The sequence below is a fragment of the Barbus barbus genome (genome assembly GCF_936440315.1).
Source record: "Barbus barbus genome assembly, chromosome: 18".
Taxonomy (NCBI): domain Eukaryota; kingdom Metazoa; phylum Chordata; class Actinopteri; order Cypriniformes; family Cyprinidae; genus Barbus; species Barbus barbus.
In genome coordinates, this window is record NC_136746.1 from 27,058,935 (window position 1) to 27,080,358 (window position 21,424).

Here is a 21,424-nt window from a genome sequence, read left to right on the forward strand (position 1 = left end):
TTTTTTTACAGTATGAGATGCTGATCTTTTTATGGTTAATTCAAAACAAGAAGCACGAGCAAATGGTCTGTTCTAATGATCTTTAGTGTGAATGCATTGGTGGTACCTGTAGCGGTGCCCATCACCAGACTCATGCACCCCGTTATGAGGAGAACACAGATGTGATGCACAGCGAACGTCACCGCTCTGAGAACACAGATACAACACCGTCAACATAAAAGGAGTGGACCGTATGCTTTTAGTGCCATTTTATGGATACACGTCACACGACTGAATAAAAGTGAAAAATGTTTTACATTGTGCTCTCATTACTGGCCAGCCGTAGAAATAAATGAGCAAACATCCCAGAATTCCTGGTATGGCATGCACACTGAGGACGCCGCAGGTGTCATGACACTCAAAAGCAAACAGCATGTGATTCTGAATGAAAGAAAAAAAACTGAAAATATTTCCTGACAATTTATGTAATATAAAGTATACACATCTCACAAGTGTGAAAACCAATTAAAAATTGATAATTCATATCAACATGTGAAGTGAACATAGCAGATTTACGAAAGATGATGTGATTTGATGCTGTTCATTAATAACCACAACTTTAACAAGGAATGCAAGTTTGCAAAATTCATAACACAGCCTTAAAGTAGATCAGACTTACTAACCTGCATATGAACTGATGAAAAGCTTTCTGTCAGACTCTCTGCCAGTCTGCTGCTCTATTTTCACAAAAAAGACAAACAGTAGGAGAAAGAGGGTTTCCAGCAGGAAGGCCACCAGAGGAAGTCTTGAGTGGAGACTGGGGGCATACCGAGGAGCCATTATTAAATGTCCCTCCAGAGATGAGAAATATGTAAGATCACGTGCATGTAAGAGGCATGGAGGTGTTTGCCAAAAATGCCACCTAAGTGTGCAATTAATCAATATGGCCTTTGTGTAATATCTTGGACGTAGTTTTTTTTTTATATTAGGACCATTATCAAAAGAAAATGATGCAAGACGTATTGTGTTAATTGTGGTTAAGTTTGTGTTATTCCTGTCCTGTCAACTCTCTGCCCCCTCCTTGTTTTAAATTAATTTATGTTCACTTAATAGAAATCAAATAAAGCCAATTAAATGGTTAGACTGTCCCAACTTCCGTTTCATGGCAACTTTAACATTTTATCTGGAATATTACAAATATGTGGGGGGAATTAAAATTTAGCTAATAGTACAATTAGGTGAACACTAATCAAGCTATTTATCATTAAATTAAATTAAATAAATAATGCATTATACGTAGCTTATTTGGTGGGCCTTGCTTATTCCATTGCAGCGTTTGACAATCAGTATTGTGTTTAGCAATGAGCAACGAAAATTACGTTTATGTGGAATATGCCTCTCTCATACATCATACGCAAAAAACGTATAGGGAGTCCCGCCCAAATCAACCCTATTGGTCAGAGACCAGCACCTGATTTGTCCACAAAGACAGCGATTGGTAGGACGAATAAAACCTGTCAGCCGCCCCATTTCACTTTCTTTGGTACCGCGACAAAACAGGCCGCTGCTTATTGGTTGTTTGCCCTGTCATTCAAAATGACAGCTGACCAGCGCGATTCCTATTGGCTTAGCGGCCTGTCAGTCACACCTGTCTAGGCCTGTGTCTGCGCCGAGAGAAGGAGGAGGGTCTTCCACTCAGTCTTTTTATTTATTTCTTTGTTTCCAGGAGAAAAAACAACAACCACAGCGGTATATTCCTTTGCGGGACCGCCAATGTTTCCCGTCCGAATAAGAGAGAACCCTGGACTATACTGCTGTACGTATTAAAAAGCCCGATTTAAGGGGGCGAGGATGAAGCGGCGCAATGCGGACTGCAGCAAGCTCCGACGGCCCTTAAAACGGAACCGAATCACCGAGGGGATCTACGGCAGGTACGATCCAGACCTTCCGAACGAACCGTTATCATTCCCGAGCTTTAGGAAAGACGTTTTTATTATGATCCAAGATCTCATAGAGAGACTGTAAATCATCTAGACGAGCTGAGCTACCGTCAACAAAGCTGGCTGAAGGTAGACAGCCGTCTCCGCAGAAATGAATAAGCTGCCGTAGGCCTCATTACAGCGATGCGCTTTAAAAGAAAGAAACCCGCGAAACCCACCGGTGTGTCTCGAGACCCGACGGTTAGAGTCGGTAGCTGTCAATCATGCGAGTGACGGGACCGTTAGTCTGTCAGAAACCGCACCGAAGAGATCGAGGGGTTCATCTTACAACACCGCAAGGAGAATAACCGTAATTTAATTAGCAAATCGCATATGTAAATGTGTGAAGTTTATTCAAATACGGATTTCTAAGAGACAGCTGCCGGAGACGCCAAAATAACTGAAGTTGGTTGTGTTTTTCCTCAGAAGTTGGGGAGACTGAGGGCAGTTGTGTATATTTTTACGATTTCCTTGTAAGTTTTTATTTATATGTGCCAGAATTGACAGTGTATCTATGGTAGGAGTATTTATTTATTTGTTTGCTGTCAGGAATAATGTTTAGGTTAAAATTATCATTATTTGAAATATTGTTAAAAGCTGTTCTAAACCCATCTGACTTTTTTTGTATGTGAAACACAAAAGATTTTAACAACAGTCACTTTCGATGCTTTTATTTTGCATTACATGGAAGTAAATGACTGAAACTGTCATTCTGAGTGACTAACATCTCCTTTTGTGTTTCACGGAAGAAAGAAGATGATTCTTTTGTAAGGGTAATAAGCTTAATTACACCTACGTACATATTTCATGTGTGGGATCTTTTTTGCACAATTCATTCTTTCATTGAGAGCTGTAACGTTAGTTTGTTAGTCTCAGTGTTTTTGTTTTGTAAGCTAGCTTTGTCATGGAGCATCTAACCCATCAATTAAAAGTGATGTTGTGAAGGGGTTTGATGCAGCAGTATTGCATATTTCATATCTTAGCAGTTGGTATAACCTCTCATATAATAGCATTAATCTCTATACTTGGGATGCCAGTCATATTGCTGACCCCTTGTCTCTAAATGCCAGTGTTTGGGTCTGTACATTGTTTGGTATATAGTATGTTTACTGGTGGTCATATAAGGACTTAATTTCAAGTGTAAGCAAGATGTCAGTGAAGTGCATTCTACCAAATTTACATTGAACAGAAGTGCTTCTGAAATGGCTTTTTGGCATTTACACAACAATGATAACCATATGCTTTGATACACAGGTTAGTCAAGCTTTTATGCTGCATTACGTCTTTACACAGAACTTGAAGCAGGCACATAGTGAGAAATCATAATTTCTACTGAGCAATCATTAAGGCCAAGCTAATTCATAATGCCAGCTGTAAAATACAGTAACAAGCTAGATAGAAATAATCAAAATATGTTTTCCAAACAAGGACCTAATTATAAATAATGCCTTGTGTAAACAAGCACAAATCATTATTATATTTTATATAATGCACTATGTACAGTACACAAAAATGCATTAATAAACAGCAATATTTGCCTACATTTAACATAGCATTTTTATACTTGCAAGACATTGTTGAATTGAGTTTTTCATTAATAGCTTGAACTGATTAGCAAAAATGAATCGAAACTGTATGCGCATCTTCATCTGCAAATTACTGGCCAATAACTGCAGATATATCATAATGAATATTCTATATTTTGCACACCGCTGCTTGCTTTTGTTAGTAATTCTGCTGTAAAAGTGTTATTATCATCGTAGATGGATGACGCAGATAAACACTACGATTTGCTCACGGTGGGTAAATAACTGGCAACTGGTTTCTGCCATTAAAGATGGTTGCCAGACTTCACCCATTATCAGTCATTTGCTATTCTGCTTGATGTTCAGCATGTTTTGACTCTTTAATGTAGTGGCTCTAGAGCTTATATTCAGTCATGTCAGATGTTGACATAATGTTGCATGTGATTTCAAGTCTGCATCTGGGAAATAACTCTGTGTGGTTTCATTTGGAATAATTTTTTACACCAAACTGTAAAACCAGATTTTATTTAGAGGTCTTAAGTAATAGATTTGGTCCTAACTGTGTGATACTAAAATATGAAGTAAATGTTTTTTTGGTGTTTATCATTTGGTGCTATATTTAAAATCAGATTTTTTTCTTTTGGTTTTGTTCCAAAAACATTTCTCAAATCTTTCAGAGTATTTTAACCTCTGTTTTCATGTGTAGTATGTCTTGCATATGGAGTTTTTGTTTTAGATGCATCCGTCCATTTACTGTCAACTTTGATGATATAATCTGTGAAGATGCATCTGTAACACCTGTTATCTGATTTATGTTGCTTTCCTCAGTGAGGTGGAATTGAGCAAGTATGTCATCAGCCCAGACCTACCGGTTCAGTGACTGTTTGTTTTTTTTTTTAACCTTAACACAGCCATTTCTGTCATCGAACACTATTAATAGTGTCTTCAACACCTGAATGAGCAGCGGAGAAATATGTAGAAGATACTATTAGATGAATCATAATCATTAAAGACGAGCAGCAATATTGTACTTTTTTTTTTTCAACAAAATAGGAAGTAGTATGCTTTTACACCTCTCTTCCTAATGACGTTTTCTTTTATGACAAAATTAATGGAAAGTAATTGATCTTACCAACACAACCACTTTTTTTGGCTCTGTTAAAATATCTACATTTCTTTTTCTTGTTTTTATTATTATTATTATCGCCTCTGTTATCTGGTGGACATTTTCTTTTTGCTTTGTTCCGTTTTTAGCCGTTTATGCACGTTTCAACACTTTAAGCTGAGTTTCATGTATGTAAATAATTAAAAAAATTATTTATTGTTAGCTGCCTTAAAGCTCTTATTTTTGTGAAACAAAGAATGATCACAAAATCGGTCTGGTGACACAGTCTTTAGGGCCATTTAATGGTCAAAAAACTCATTAAAATCGTGATATTCAAAATGTTGCTTAATTTCACATAGACAGCATAATATTTGGAAAATATTCTATATCTCACTGAGGCTTAATTATAGTCTAATTAAAGAATATTTCTGTTATCTGGTGGATTTAGTACACCTTATCTGCATTGCTACATCTGGAAATACATCTTACTCATGTGCTCTTGGCCTCTTCTCATCCCTACATAAAACATAATCCACTTCATTCACTACACACTGCATTGGAGAAAGCCAAACGGTGATTAGTCCTCCCCCACCTACCCATGCTTCATTGGGTTGGATTTAATGCTGGAGCTCATGATGGAATTGCTTGTACTTGTCGATAAATGTTCATTGGCTCAAGGCCACATGTGGGGTCTTATTCAAAGAGATGAAATCTTGAATGGATGATTGAATGGTTGGGTGAGAATAACATCTCTTTCTCTTTGTCCCAGTACGTTCCTGTACCTGAAGTTTCTGGTGGTCTGGGCTCTGGTGCTGCTGGCAGACTTTGTGCTGGAGTTCCGCTTTGAGTACCTCTGGCCTTTCTGGCTCTTCATTCGCAGTGTTTACGACTCCTTCAGATACCAGGGCCTGGTGAGTGTGTGTGAGACCAGCTTTTCATCCAGATAATGGACCTAAATAATTAAAGAAATCGATTTCTCACGCTCATGTCATCCCAACACATAATCAAATGTTTATCAGAATGTCTGAGCTTCTGTTTTCCATACAACAAAAGTGCATGGTGATTTATACTGCTTATAAGCTCTAAAGCTGATAAAAAAACACTAGAAATCAGAATCAAAATTTTCTTAAAATCAGCTGCTACAAATATTTAAACGCATTACCTTTTATGTTGTGTGTGTGTGTGCATGTTTATGTGGTTTATGAGGACACAAATTTGTATAATGACATGGGTATGACAGAGGTATTACAATATGAAGGTGGTTTATGAGGACACTGCCTATGTCCCCGTAATTCAAAAGGCTTAAAAAACATACTAAATGGTGTTTTTTTGAAAATCTAAAAATGCACAAAGTCTCCTGTGAGGGCTAAGTTTAGGTGTAGGGTTGGTGTAGGGCAATAGCACACACAGTTTGTTCAGTATAAAAACCATTACGCCTATGGAGAGTCCCCATAAACCACAAAAACCAACATGTGTGTGTGTGTGTGTGTTTGTGTATATATATATATATATATACACACACACATATCTGATGGAAGTGCAGCTTTGCCATCACAGGAAAAAAATTAAATATTTTCAAGTAGAAAACAGTTATTCTGATTTGTAATAATATTTCAGAACATTACAATTTTTACTATATTTTCTATCAAATAAATCCAGCCTTGGCAAGCATAAGAGGCTTCTTGCAAAAGCATTAAATTGTCTTAGCTGTTATATTGTATGATGAATGTATGCATCTGTTTATGGGCTTGATGTTATCAATAATCCTGTGAGGGACATAAACTGCAGTTTATACTCTTATCTAGTCTTATCTGAGATTAAGAGATTTCCTCATGGTCAGTCGTCAGTATTGAAGTATTTTTTGCACTTTATATGAACCCACTACTTTAAAACACTTGTTATTGTTCCTGTTATATCTCTTAACTATAATCATGAATATGGCATGACATTTCAAAAGTGCTGTTTAGGGTTGTTTTATATGATGTTTCACAGCAGGACGCTGAAGTTATATTTCACTGAGGCGTGTGAAATGACAGTCGTGCCATTTGCACATGTGATGATCTGATGTGTCTCTCTGTGTGTTGCAGGCTTTCTCAGTGTTTTTTGTGTGTGTGGCATTCACATCAGATATTATATGTCTGCTGTTCATCCCAGTGCAGTGGCTGTTCTTTGCAGCCAGCACATATGTGTGGGTGCAGTACGTCTGGCACACAGGTAAGAGCCGCATATTGTTCATAGTGTATCACGTGTTCTCCATCATTGATCTAGTTTTCTTTGTTTTACCATTACTGAAGTCTAACCTCAAGCTTACAGCTGATTGGTCAACAGATTGTGACCATTTATGACTTACAGCTTTTGACATTATCTATGACGGTATAGATAACCTCAAACTGACAAGTTTGTCAGTCACAGTGTTAGTCTGGTTTGATGTAGACACACTTGTGACTCCATCTCTGGTTTCTCGAATTCGCTGTATAAAGATGATGGATTAAAAATATATTTTACAAATGTGTGTACAACTGACACCTTGGAACTCCAGCATGAGAGGATCATTCCCATGCTGCTGTGAGCTTTTGTTGTCATATTATTCTCTCTTTATAACATGCACACACACACATTGTGACCTTGCAGCTGTAAGCTTGGTTATTTCTGCCGGTGTGACTGAGCAGCTCTGGATCTTGATGTCAACAATAGGATTTGCTTCAAATGACTCACTCGCTTTGTTTAGCGCTGATGCTTGATTCAGATTCACCCACAGAGTGTGTGCTTGAATTGTTGTGGCTTTGTTTAGGTTGATTTGGGCTGTTACTGATGTCAGATGAAGTATTTTGAGCACTTGTTGAATTGACCATTCTCTTCTCACGTCTCTCCACAGAACGAGGGGTCTGCCTCCCCACTGTGTCGCTATGGATACTTTTTGTTTATATTGAGGCAGCTATCAGATTTAAAGATTTGAAACACTTCCACGTGGACTTGTGTCGTCCGTTTGCAGCGCACTGGTATGTCATTTTTCACAATCCTCGCTTACATCGATGAGTCAAACACTGGCACTGATTTGAGCAAGTTTCAGCTTGATCTGTCTGCTTTCCTCTAAACCATTTCAGAGAGTGTTAGTCATGCTTTTAATACTGTAAGTGATGATATGTGACCTGTTTCAGTACTGCTGTGAGCAGATCGTCTCGGAGCTGAGGTTACATTAGTAATTGTCCATGGACTGTGTGTTTGTTATGATCCACAGTAGTGATGCACTGAAAATGAAAATATTAGGCTAAAATATTAGTTGGTGCTTCTCTCATAGTGTGTTTTTACTGTGTCAGTGTGTATTTCTTGCACACATTGCGGATAAACTACAACAGCTAAACACGTCAACAGTGTGGACACACTTTCTTTGTGACCAAAAATTATTAAAAGCAGCGGTGGCTTATCACCTTTGAACATGACACCACCACAACATGATACAGAGTTCAGTTTTAACCAATTACTCAAATATAATTACCAAAAACTTTCATTTTTGGGCTAAATGAAATGAATATTTTGATTAAATCTAAATTTTGGTGCATCACTAATCAGAAGACTAAATGCCATCAAACCCAAACCTTTCACGTTTACTAGTCAATGTTCAATCATATAGCAGCACACAATAATAATCCACAACATTTGAAGTGGTGCAGAAAACAATGGTTTTAAGTTTTTCCCTTGAAAGTGTAGAACAGGTTCCTTGGACCAAAATATGAAGTTACAGTTCTTACTTGCGTCTTAAGTGTTTTTTGTGATGCTTTTTCCCCCCTACAATGCTAATCATATGATATCCAATTTCTTTTTATGTTCACAGTATCGGGTACCCGGTGGTGACGCTGGGCTTTGGTTTTAAGAGTTATGTAAGTTATAAGATGCGTCTGCGGAAACAGAAGGAAGTACAGAAAGAGAACGAATTTTACATGCAGCTGCTGCAGCAGGCACTACCTCCAGAACAGCAGCTCATACAGAGACAAGAGAGAGAAGCTGAGGAGGGTAAGGACTTTGCACAATGCCTCAGAATAGAATAGTTCACTCAACCATATGCTGGTATTTGGAGACACGTTGCACAGTTTCTACACAGCTCTTTATTGACCACGGCTGTCAAGCTCCAAAAAGGAGTGAAAAACAACCTACATTTAAGTCTGTTCCGGATGACTTGGAACATGGTGCACGAGTTAGATGGACTGCATCAAATGCATTTTTTAAACTCTTTTTGTCCTTTTTGGGGCATGACAGCTTTGAACTGACATTGTATATACAAAGCTGTGTGAAGATGCTTTAAAAATTGTTCATAGCAGTTGTGACACGACGCTGAGTCAATATTTTCTGTTTTGTATAAATTATTTTCTATTCTTTTTAAGTCTCTCTTTTTCTTTCATAAGCAGCAGCAGCATCTAAAGGCATTCATGATGTAGACTCTCCAGTTGTGGCACAGAACGGCTCGGCGGGTGGTAAAAAACCTTCATCCAACACATTACCAGAGCTGGAATACAGAGAGAGAGAACGAGGCAAGAGCGAGTCCAAAAAGCAACACAACCACAACCAGAACCATCACAGCAGCACCAGCAGCAGCATCTTACCGTCAGTGGACAGTAAAGCTCAGGAGATGGAGTACATGGAGAACCACGTGAACAGTAAGAGACTGAGCAGCTCAGACCTGCTGGGCAGCACTGAGAACCTGCTGAAAGAGGAACACTCTTCATCCTCCTCCTCCTCTTCCTCCTCCAACTCCAACAAAAATTACAAAAATGCCAGCGGAGGAGGAGGGGGAGGGAGCTCCTCGCCCCGGGGGCATGGAACGGCCAACGGCAGCGTGCCGTCTTCCTCCGGGCCTTCGTCGTCTGCCTCTTCCTCGGGTAAGGGGGACCGGAAACAGAAGTGTGGAGGAGGGAAGAACTCAGCGTCAAACAGAGACCCTGTGGAAAACTGCATTCCCAACAATCAGCTGAGCAAACCTGAAGCGCTCGTAAGGTTAGAATCGCACGCATCCCCAAAGGGAACTGAGAACTGAGGGAATCTGTTCTTGTTGAATTCACATTGACTTGGAACTTTAAACTAATGGTAATAAGCTGAAATGGTCTGAAATTCCTTTAAAATAGCCAGAATAGGGACTACATTTGTGAAGAACTTAAACCGGTACGTGTGTATGTGCGTAGTATGAATGCAATCTGGACGTACCAGATCTGCATGGTCATAACCTACAATGTCAGTTGAGGCACTTTCCCAGCATTCACAACTCCTCTCCCATGGCCTCATGGGATAGCAAAGTGTCCATCAGATGCGCACCTTGAAATCCTACTGTTTTTTAAAAACTGTGTTTTTGGACATACTATATTGTTGGGAAGTAGGCATATTCATATATAGGGTCAGTCCTTTCTTGGACACCTGTGCACTAAATTATATTATTAAAATACGATGGTTCCAAAAACATTCTTGGTTGCGGACAAGTTCAATAGTAAAACAGAAGTTGCAGACCACCAAATCCACCAACCACCTCAAAACAGTTATATACTTTTATATCATCTACTTTTCAGCTTCAACAGTATTTCTGTGCATCATTGGTGTTTATATTATGCCTTGAGCAAGTTTGAATACCCAGAAAGTCTGTCTAGACAGGTTTTAAAACACAGTTTCTGATTCACGTTTATCATAATGACCTGAAGTGTATGTTTTATGTGTGTTTTAGGCTGGAGCAGGATGTTAAGAAGCTGAAGGCAGACCTGCAGGCTAGCAGACAGACCGAACAGGATCTGCGCAGTCAGCTGGGCTCTCTAGGCAGCTCTGAACGCAGCATACGCTCTGAGCTCGGACAGCTGCGGCAGGAGAACGAACTACTGCAAAACAAGTGAGACATACCACCTTCAGTTTGATCCATAAGAAAGTGCAGAGCAGGCTGTACCTGTGTTAACGCTGTACCTGTATTAATGCAAACTCTTGTTTGTGTGTTCAGACTTCATAACGCCGTGCAGGTGAAGCAGAAGGACAAGCAGACAGTGGGGCAGCTGGAGAAGCGTCTGAAGGCAGAACAGGAGGCTCGTGCTGCGGCAGAGAAACTGTTAGCAGAGGAAAAGAAACGCAAGAAGCTGGAAGAGGCCACAGCAGCCCGTGCAGTCGCTCTCGCTGCAGCAACCAGGTGCTCGTGACACACCTTCCCATCATTCCATTGTATTTCATTTCCTAACATCCATTTCATTATATGTTCTGCATTCCATTCTATTCCTTGCCATTTCATTATGCCATTCATAAAAATGTATACTTTTCAAAGTCAGCATGGACGCATTAAATTGATCTAAAGTGACAGTGTAGACTTTCATTATTACAAAAAATATATATATTTCAAATAAATGCTGTTCTTCAAAAATGTCTATCTAAATGTCTTTTAAAGAATCCTGGTAGAATGGAATGCATAATGTACGCTACCGTTCACAAGTATGAGAGTAGTAAGATTTTTTAAATGTTTTTGAAAAAGTCTTTCATGCTCACCAAGGCTGAATTTATTTGATAAAAAATGCAGTAAAAACAGTAATATTGTGAAATATGATTACAATTTGAAATAATGGTTTTCTTTCGTTTCTTTTTTTATATTTTAAAATGTAATTTATTCCTGTGATGCAAAGCTGAATTTTCAGCAGCCAATACTTTAGTCTTTGATTACAAAGTTCGAAAGAACAGCATTTATTTGAAATGGAAACCTTTTATAACATTATAAATGTCTTTGTTGTCACTTTAAATTAATTTAATGTGTCCTTGCTAAATAAAAGTAATTGCTTGTGGAAAAAAAATCTTACTGACCCCAAATGCATGCATGCCATACTATTTTGTAATATTTTCTGCCACTCCATCCTTTTCTGACTGCTTTTTTGTTAATCGCTTTGCCTTCATCATCCATTCTGTCTGTTTCTCACATGATTCTTTTTTCCCCTTGTCAGTTATATCTTCCCTTTCATGAGATCTGTTTCAGTCTATTTTCTTTCCATACAACTGCAGGATATTTAACACTTTTTGTATGTGAACTAACGCGTGTCATTTGTGTGTGTCAGAGGGGAGTGCACAGAGTCTCTGAGGAGGAGGATTTCTGAGCTGGAGACGGAGTGTAAGAAACTCACGCTTGACATCAAGATGAAAGAAGATCAAATCAGAGAGCTGGAACTCAAAGTTCAAGTGAGGAGATGTTCATATGCCATATAGCTGAGAATCTCTTTCAAAATCTTCTGATTATTCTGTAAATGGAGAAAAAATCTAAAAATAGACTGCTCCTTCTGTCATGTCTTTCTAGGAGCTACATAAATATAAGGAAAATGAGAAGGACACAGAGGTTCTGATGTCAGCGCTGTCAGCGATGCAGGATAAAACCCAGCACCTGGAAAACAGCCTCAGTGCTGAGACCCGAATCAAGCTGGACCTCTTCTCTGCCCTCGGAGATGCTAAAAGACAGCTGGAGATCGCACAAGGTCTTCCATCACACTCTTTTGTCCAGATTACCCACACTTCTTGAGTATCTGAAAAACATAGTTAAAAATAAAAATGCTGTCATTTACTCAGTCATTTAGACTTTTTTTCTGGAATTGCTTGAAAGAATTAACATTTTTAAGGGAACTACATTACAGAAGATCAAACTCAAAAAATTTTTTTTTTTAGTTTTTTACTTAATATTAAAATAAAATTAATACTCTTATTCAGCAGACATATTAAATTTATCAAAAGTGACAATAACAACATTTATTTGAACATTCTACTCATCAAAGAATCCTCAAAATTTTCAGCTTTGCATCACAGGAATAAATTACATTTTAAAATATATTCAAATAGAAAATAGTTATTTTAAATACTAAGAAAATTCTATAATATTAAAGTTTTTAGAGCAGAGGAGACTTTTAAACTGTTAAAAACTCGACCACAAACTTTTAAATATGCTTTTAAAAAACACATTTATGTTTTTATTTTTTTTTAAGGTCAAATTCTGCAGAAAGACCAGGAGATTAAAGACCTGAAGCAGAAGATAGCAGAGGTCATGGCTGTCATGCCCAGCGTGGTGTATTCCGCAGATACGGGCAGCATGACCCCAGTCACGCCCCATTACTCCTCCAAGTTCATGGACACCAGTCCGTCAGGACTGGACCCCAATGCATCTGTTTACCAGCCCCTGAAGAAATGAATGCTTGTTTCCCACCACAACAGACCTACACTCATTCTCGCATACACAGACACACACGCATATACACACACACACACACACACACGGTCTTCTCTGGTTGTTTTTTTTTCCTCCATTGGCCCAGATTCAGATTCATCTTTGGCATGTCTGTGGCTCAGATTGCTTTTTTGTTTTCGTTTTTTCGTCTTCTATTACTACAGCTTCTTGCCTGGTCAGAAGGATGTTGTATTGTGTGACTGTATTTGTTGTAGTAAAAAAACAAAAGACAAAAAAAGAGGACTTTTAAGGGATGTCACACGTCGAGTAGGAAACTGCTGTTTCTTTTCTCTTGTAAATGTCTAGAAACCTCACAGAAGTTGGTGAGTATCTTCCCTCAGTCCATTCAGAGACCGCTCGCATCCATTTTCGTTCCTCTTCTTTGGATTTCGGCCTTGATTTTAATGTTGTTTTTTTTCGGGGGGGATGCAAAGCAGGGCAAGTGTGAGATCCGTTGTCCCAGGTGCTCTACCCCATATCAGAAGAAGATTTTTACTCAAGAATGTCACCATCTAATACGACAAGAATGTAACGCATAAAAAAAAAAAACGTCCCAGAAACAATGTGACAAAATTATCTCCCTTGGATCAGTATGTAAGAATCGGACAACTCCCGATCTTTAAGGACTCGTTTGACGGACCGAAGCTTCATCTGTGGATTGCTGTTCTTCCTCCTGGTACAAAAAAAACCGAACTGTGCGCCACAAACACAGTCCAGCAGCGTAATTCACCAGTTACAGATAATCAGTGCCTTCATATGGGACCTCATTGGTTGAACCGAAAGATCTCTTCCCTCCCTTCGCCACGTCATGCCTCAACCACATCCTTTTTGGTCACATACGGCAAACGGATCACCAGCCCATTGGCGTGATGACTCTGCTCCTGTTTTGGTCCTCGCTTGTGAATTCGGTCATTTGTTTACATTATTATTTATTTATCCGGTGTTGCACTATTGCACTGTTGACGAGCTCGCAAGGGAATATCTTAAGTATGAAAACACAGGATACTTTCCTCTCCTTGTTTTCTTTATTGTATTGACCATCTTTCAGTATCAGACAGAAGCTAGTGTAGTCCAGTGCCAACTAAAACTGTCAAAGTGTTTCAGATCCATCCGGTTACTGGCTGGTCCAATGATCAGAAGCTAGAGGAGAGTATTATTGCTATTATTATATAGTTTGTCTTGTTTTCGGAGAAATACTTGGTTGTGCCACTTGATGGCGCCGTTGTGCTCAGAAAGTGTTGCTACTTTAAACCCGTTAGACTCTTGGAAAGGTTTTCATCTGACCATCATCACACTTGCTGTGTAAATGAATACAGATCCAGACGTCTGCTAAGCATGAAGTATTACCGGGCTAAAGGGAGAACGTCCCGAGCCGACCCACTTTTTGGAAAAACCCTCAGATTTGTGTTAAAGCGAATAGATTTTGCCAACCCGAGGAAGTCAGTTCCTTCAAACGAGTTCCGGTGCGGTTAGTTTTCAGGGGAGATGGTTACTGTGTTAGTATTCCATTGGTGGGAGGGGGGCGGGGTTTAGCCAGAGTCAGTCCTATGTGGTATTGTAGTACTCTGAGATGGTTGTTGTTTTTGGTGTCTGTGTTTTCTAAAACTATGATGTGATGGAGGGAGTGGGGAAGTTTGCAAAGTCCAAGTGGTTTAAATGAAGGGGGGGGGGGGGGGGGGCAGTTGTTTTGTTTTCTTCGCCCGCTGTCACTTCTAGCTTTCCATCTGTTTTTCGGCCAGACCTCGGCTGCACTCTCTGTGAGGTCTCTGTGAGGTTTCAAGTAATAAAACGTTTCTTTTTTCTGGCATTTCAAATTCTTTTGTGGTTTGTCCGTTGATTGTTGTGCTTTCTAAATGTTTGCGTGCAAAATTATTGGTGGGTCACAATACATAAAGTGTTTTGACAGCAAGGAAAAACATGGTCAAACCTTATTATTATGGTTCATTTTGGGCTGAGCGAAGGGGTAATTTATGATGAAGAATAACAATGAAACCAGTACAGTGTTCTGTTAATACATTTCCCCTAAGAGTAGGTAAACAGTATTTGTTTATATGATTTCTCTGGACAGATTTTCATTGACCGAAACGGCAGGAGTGCATACCAACACGTCAGTTATATAGACAAAAAATAAATATGCTTTTAGATCTCATTTTTGCTTTTATATGTAATTTCCAAATGTTAATTTAAGAGGGTTCAAACAGGCATTTTTCATCCAATTGGACTTTATGAATATAACTGGCAATTAAGATAGATTTTGATCATGATCCAATCAGAAACACCTTGACATCACACCAGCTTCTAGAAAATTAACAAAAACCTAGCCTCTTTTTCAAATATATATATATATATATACAGTACTATGCAAAAGTCAAAGGCCTTTAGTATTTAAAAAAAAAAAAAAAAAAAGCCAGTTATTTCTATCTTTCAGTTGGAAATAACAGTTTGCAAACATTCATTTAGCCATTAATTGTTATAATCCAGTGAGATATTTGTATGCAAAAGGAGTCTGATATATATACTCACTCAGTGGCTTTTAAAAAAAATATATATATTTTTAAAAAAAATATTGTTTCATACGTCTTTGCAGATAACCGTTGCTAGTTTGTTAGCTATTGCAGCATCTCGTGCTGACAGATTCTCTGAGCGCTAAGTGTGATGCCTTCATCTCTCATTCATAAGAGGTTATTACGTGCATGAATAAATAACCAGAGCATTCATATTAAACACATCTCTTTTTATAACCATGCAGACAGGCTCACGGTTCCACACTCAATCTTTCTTCAGTGCATCACTGGCATGATGTGCATGTAAAAACTCTTGACACAAGGACACACTTTCTACAATGCACATTATTCTGCAATGCTGAAATAAGATATTTTGTGTGCATGTGCATTACAGAAGAATAACAAACTATGCAGTGAACTGTAAAGCTTTGTGTATGATTATGATAACTTAAAAATTGTGATGGCATTTACCAGTTTGCGATATCACGGGCTGTTTTTGTACAGGTAAAATAACTGGATGCGAATAACACCAGAAGCCTCACACATTCAAGTTAAAATAGCCATGCCCAATCTTACGTTAAAAATAAGGTGGATAGTAAAAGCTCACTCTTACGCCATTCCAGACCTGTGTGTATAGCCTATATCTATCTATTCACCAGTTATAGCTGTTATATTCTCATATGAGCTGCAGACTGTTGCTCTAATCAGCATATGGACGCATTAATAATGTACAGGAGCCGTTTAGTATGTCAACTACGTTTCTCAAGCTTCCAGTATATAGGATTAACTGGGAGAGTGAACGACTCCCATGGGATGCATTGTTTCACATTCAGCCTCCATAAAGAACCTCATCTGACTGCCTGCTTTAACCTTCTTATAACCTTAGTTTCCTGTTCACACTCACTGCATTTGGGGTATATATGACCCCAAAATTTAAAGAATGATTGTGAAAAAAATGTACATTTTTAATAATACATATAATATATTATTTTTTTTGTTTACTTCTCATCTGTACAGTAATGCTGTGTTTTTGGATATACAAAGTACTTTTGTACCTATTTACCACACAATTCCTCAACTATACCATTAGCTTGCATGTAAAATATTATTTTTTTATGAAAAAAATACTTAAACAATGATCTAAATTAAATATAAGTTGTTTCTGGATATTGATCTAGGTGTTAGCTGTACAATTCTGCCATCTGTTGGTCAAAGACAAACCTTTAGGAATTAAAATTTAAGAAAGAAATTGTATTGTCCATAGATACCCAGAAGAGGGCAATAGAGATCCATTCATTTTACTGGATGTAGCCAACTGCTCATATTATAACTTTTGTGATAGATTTTGTGAATTTATACATGTATAAACATTATTAAAGACATTAAAAATAAATATTCTTTCAAATAGTTGAATTTTGGTCGTTTTTGAAGCGATTTGAAATGTCTGTTTTTACAAAATACCACAGAAATTGCCACATAAGAAACACCTAAAGGACAAGACTTAGAATCAGATTGTAGTTGAATATTATTTATTTTAATGAACCAAATGTCTCAAATGGCTCAGAGTCATCGCCCTCAGTGTCTTCCAGGCATGATTCAGTTTCACTTGAATCAAGCAGGCAATCTAAAGTCTCCAGGAGAGTGTAACGCTTTGCCATACTGACACAGAATGAACTGTGTGACACCAAAGACCCTCTTTTATACCTTTGGTGTGGGAACTATTTCTTTGTTTTCAAAATAAAGTTGCAGCTCTTAGATCTCAGAGTAAACTTTCTCAAAGTTGAACAGGTCAGTTGCCTTTCATCTCTCCCTTGCTCTCTCTGTCTGTCTGTCTGTGTGTGTGTGTGTGTGTGTGTGTGTGTGTGTGTGCGCGCGTGCGCATGTGTGTCTGTGTGTGTGTGTGTGTGTGTGTGTGTGTGTGTGTGTGTGCGCGTGCGCATGTGTGTGTGCATTAGGTCTCACCCCTTTTATCTTTGTTCTGCATTTGTGGCTGATTTTATTTGGCTGTGGCAGTCATACCTGTCTGTGTGTGTGTGTGTGTGTGTGTGTGTGTGTGTTGAGTGAGCATGTCTTTTCTACATTGCATTTTTGCTCTAGTACCAGGCCTTCATTTCTGTGTGGAAATTTTCAGATTTATGCTGGAATTATTGATTTTATTTGTCAATTTCTAAAAAAAATGCTTTCAATTGGAGTCACACCTGTGTGTGTGTTTGTGTGCGTGAGCATGTGTGTGTGCAAGTGATCATGTTCGTTCCACATTACATTTGTGCTCTAGTACCAGGACTTCATTGTGGTATGGAAATTTTCAGGTTTATTCTGGATTTATAGATTTTTTTTGACAAATGAAAAATAAAAAACATTTTTTTTTGATTTTCCCATTCATTTCAATGTGGGGTCATATTGACCCCAAAGGTCATGAGTGTGACTTTTTTTTTTACATACCTTTAGAACAACCAAATCAAGCCCAGTTTTTTTGTGTGTGTATGGATAGATAATTTAGAAAAAGTCACAAGATTTTATTCCACTGAGATAAAGGGAACCATTATTTTTAACTAAAGAAAAGTCGCTTGGGGTCATATTGACCCCAGAGGATAACTTAAGGTTAACAGATACACTCGTTTCTGCAATAATCTGAATAGATCTGTCATAGCCACTCAGGAATGCTGAAGATCTGGATTCTTCTTTGTCTTAATCACCTGAACTGATGACACATGTTGTTCTGCTGGGATATTTATTGTTCATCTTCACATGAAACTAAACAGGTTTTGGTGGGTCGTGGTAGGGGTCATAAGAACCTGATGCCCCGGTCTCTGTTTGCTCTTTGAGTCGTACATTGAGGTTGTAAGATGCGACCCTGAACTGGCAAAAGGCCCAATGACAAGCAAAATGGCCTCTTCCTCAGAGAAGCACTCTTGAATGTGTTTTTCTTTCACCTTTCAGTTTCTTTATTTCCATTTTTCCATCTCTTTCCCCATGTGGTGATGGGCTGTCAGTGTAGAAGCACTCATGCGGATGAGTTTAGACAGGGATGAGCGGACAGAAACGCTCTCAAAGAGAAGATTCACTGTTTCTATTTCTCATCTGTTCTGTATTTCTTCATTGTCACTATATATATATATACAGTATATTAGTGCTGTCAAACGATTAATCGTGATTAATCGAATCCAAAATAAAAGTTTTTGTTTACATAATATGTCTTGTGTGTACTGTGTATGTTTATTAGGTATATGTAAATAAACACACATGCATGTATATATTTAAGAAAAATAAGTTATGTTTATAAAATTGAAATATATTTCTATATTACATAAATATTAATATATACATGTAAATATTTTTGAAATATATACTGTATGTGTGTGTATTTATATATACATAAAAAATATACATGGTTCACACATATATTATGTAAACAAAAACTTATTTTTGGATGCGATTAATCGTGATTAATCGTTTGACAGCACTAATATATATATATATATATATATATATATATATATATACAAACACCTTAAGCTGACATCTGTTGTTAGATCCACTTTTCTTGCATAAAATAAACCACATGCCTCATGGAGGCAACACTGTGTGACAACAGAAAGAAATTAAGTTATTTATAAATTAATTTTGAGAAATTTAGTGACAGTGTTCTGAAGTATTATCTGAAATATTGTGTAATATTACTAATTCTTTGTTTTTTTGTAAATACATTTTCGGTAGTGCTAGTATCAGAATACTAATGTTTTTTAAAACAAAACTTTTTTTTTGTAAACATTAGTGTAAAATTCCTTTGCTTACTGTTACATGACAGAATCTGGCTACTAGAATTTTGCTATGCTAGTTATGCAAATAATAATAATAAGGTTTATACATTAATACTAGATCTAAATAAAAAAATAACATCTCTTATCTGCAATATTCTCTGTTAGTATTTGTATTTTTCTCTATTCTCTTGTTTTATTGTTTTATTCAATCATGTCTTTATTATTAACAATTTTTGCCATCATCCATATTATTGTTAATGCGTGGTTTAAAGCGTCCGAATACTATAAAATAAATGTTTATCCAATAATATTAAGTATTGTTTGTTTTAATCACACGGCATTCTGTTTATATTCTCACGCGAAGCCCCGCCCACTGAATATTATATGAATAATTTACATAATCGAACCCCGCCCACTCACGGCAGCGTCACGACGGAACATTATCCGGTTAATTTACATACTAAGCCCCGCCCGCCGTGGCGAGCATGTTCTTGCATCCACCCGGGATCATCCGCGGAAAAGGAAGAAAACCACAGGCTGTCAGAAAAGTTTTCCTGCGGGGAGAGGATTGGGCTCGATCAGGCAGAGGAGGATCGCTCTCAGGATTATTAATTGTCACAATAAACTGTATTCATCATGGACGCGCTCAAATCCGCCGGGCGCGCGATCATTCGCAGTCCCAGTCTGGCCAAACAGTCGTGGACCTCTGGAAAACATAAAAGTGAGTTTTACAGCTGTCAGTCTGCATTAATTTGCTTGGAACCGGTCGTTATAGGTCTTGTTTATATCTGTTGATCTGTTATGAAGTTCAGAGTCAAAGTTGCTTGCAACTTGTGTGTTAAAGCAGGAATTTACTCGCATTTACCATTAAACTGTTCAAGTTCTCCGCTGTTTGTTAGTCAACTATATGTTAGTGCAATTTAAAAGCAGTTTTCAGGAAATTGCGCGTATTGTCGTGGCTGCTTTGTGTAGCCATTGTATTGATTTGTTTCCAAAAAAGGGTTGAGAACCGAGAACCCTTCTCTGATTCTGGTTTTAAATAACAAAAGCGAATGATTTCCTGGGGTTCGGGTTTTGACAGCCTGTCCTGCACTGAATCTACAGCGCGATCAGTGCTAGTTCGATTCCCGAACGAACGATTCTTCTGAACCGGTTCCTTAGAGTGAATCAAAAGCGGTTCTTTTTTGGGGGGCAGTCGAACACATTCTGCGAGATCAATGTCGTGCGAAACCCAAATGATTCTTATGAGTCGATTATTTTCTGGGATGTTGTAAACATACATCGAGATCACTGTCGCACGATTTCCGAACAAATGATTCTTATGAACCGACTCTTTTAAGCGAATCAAAAACACACAGCTCGACCGGTTCAATATGAATCAGATGTATATGAACCGCTTCTGGTGTTTTGTCTTGCTGTGGAGAGCATGGCTGTAGAATAGGGCTGATCCTGGCAACCCAGTGTTGCTAGGCAGTGCTTTTTAGGTGTACATGGTCCTGCTTTATTTGGGGAAAAAAGCAAGAAAGACTGTGAAGAAAAGATGCCAGTCTCTGGTATTCTCTATTTTTCTGTGGTTCCTTTGACCATTTCATTGCAATGTTGTCACGGCTTCAATAAAACACACCCTCAAAGGAATTATTCCAAACCTGTATGACTCACTTTTTTCCTGAGGAACCTAAAAGGTGAAGAATGTTAGCCGCTGTTTTTGATAGTTAATGAAAGTTGAATGGGGGCTGGAGCTGTCAAGCTCCAAAATGAAAAAAACTCAATATAAACGTAGTCCATACTAATTACACACTATATTGCAAGTCTCCTGAAACCGTCTAAAGATATTTTTCGAGAAGCAAAGAAATTTAAGTCAAGATCCTTTGAAAAAATCATGTTTGGACAGGAGAGTGGCATCAAAATCCGGTTTTATAAAGTGAATAAAGACTCAAATTTGGGCCTGTTCCTCACAGACAGATTTTCTATGGCTTGAAGATGTGATATGATATTATAAATTATGTATGCACATTTTATAATGCTTCTTTTTGAAGCCTGAAAGCCCTAGTCCCAATTCACTTTCATTATATCAATGAGGCCAGCCAATATGTTTAAAGACATTTTAAGATATTCTGCGGTTCAGAACAATACAAGGATGAGTCAATGCAGAGCTTTTTGTCTTTTGGGTGAAGTATTTCTTTAAATCTCTGAGTACGTGCACTGCTGGTCTCAGCTGCTCGTGTTCCCCTGGATCCAGTGGCGTCTTTGATCTCAGATGATCCACAGACAGCAGAGTTCAGTCCATCTGCTGCACGGTGGCGCTTCACAAAAACAAGCTTAACTGCCTGGTGACCCTTTTGTTAGCTTTTATGGGGAACC

The 21,424-nt window shown here is 38.1% G+C and overlaps 2 protein-coding genes across 3 annotated transcripts in view; both read left to right on the forward strand.

Annotated features, from left to right (window-relative positions):
- The first annotated feature begins 1,619 nt into the window (after positions 1-1,619).
- LOC306883911 (macoilin-2-like) lies at positions 1,620-14,609 on the forward strand. 2 transcript variants are annotated; one of them, XM_079439434.1, is made up of 11 exons: positions 1,620-1,910; positions 5,359-5,500; positions 6,677-6,803; positions 7,465-7,588; positions 8,422-8,600; positions 8,993-9,578; positions 10,294-10,452; positions 10,558-10,740; positions 11,648-11,768; positions 11,884-12,058; positions 12,560-14,609. In XM_079439434.1, the coding sequence occupies exons 1-11, from the start codon at positions 1,831-1,833 to the stop codon at positions 12,760-12,762; spliced, it is 2,079 nt and encodes a 692-aa protein (XP_079295560.1). In that variant the 5' UTR covers positions 1,620-1,830; the 3' UTR covers positions 12,763-14,609. The 2 variants fall into 2 exon arrangements, with proteins under 2 accessions (XP_079295560.1, XP_079295561.1); XM_079439435.1 differs by having other exon boundaries at positions 1,698-1,910; positions 8,990-9,578.
- A 4,923-nt stretch (positions 14,610-19,532) lies between these two features.
- Positions 19,533-21,424, forward strand: part of LOC306884605 (low density lipoprotein receptor adapter protein 1-B-like) — a 45,550-nt gene continuing 43,658 nt past the window's right edge. The window contains exon 1 of the mRNA XM_079440605.1: positions 19,533-19,784. Within this exon, the coding sequence (XP_079296731.1) occupies positions 19,700-19,784 (85 nt within the window). The 5' untranslated portion in view covers positions 19,533-19,699. The remainder of the gene's footprint in view (positions 19,785-21,424) is intronic.

What these genes read in the sequence shown, in the direction of transcription:
- LOC306883911 (XM_079439435.1), top strand. Translation starts at nt 1,831, where the DNA reads ATGAAGCGGCGCAATGCGGACTGCAGCAAGCTCCGACGGCCCTTAAAA. An exon ending in AAACCTGAAGCGCTCGTAAG is followed by an intron (nt 9,579 to 10,293) that starts GTTAGAATCGCA and finishes TGTGTGTTTTAG; the next exon opens with GCTGGAGCAGGATGTTAAGA. An exon ending in AGCTGGAACTCAAAGTTCAA is followed by an intron (nt 11,769 to 11,883) that starts GTGAGGAGATGT and finishes ATGTCTTTCTAG; the next exon opens with GAGCTACATAAATATAAGGA.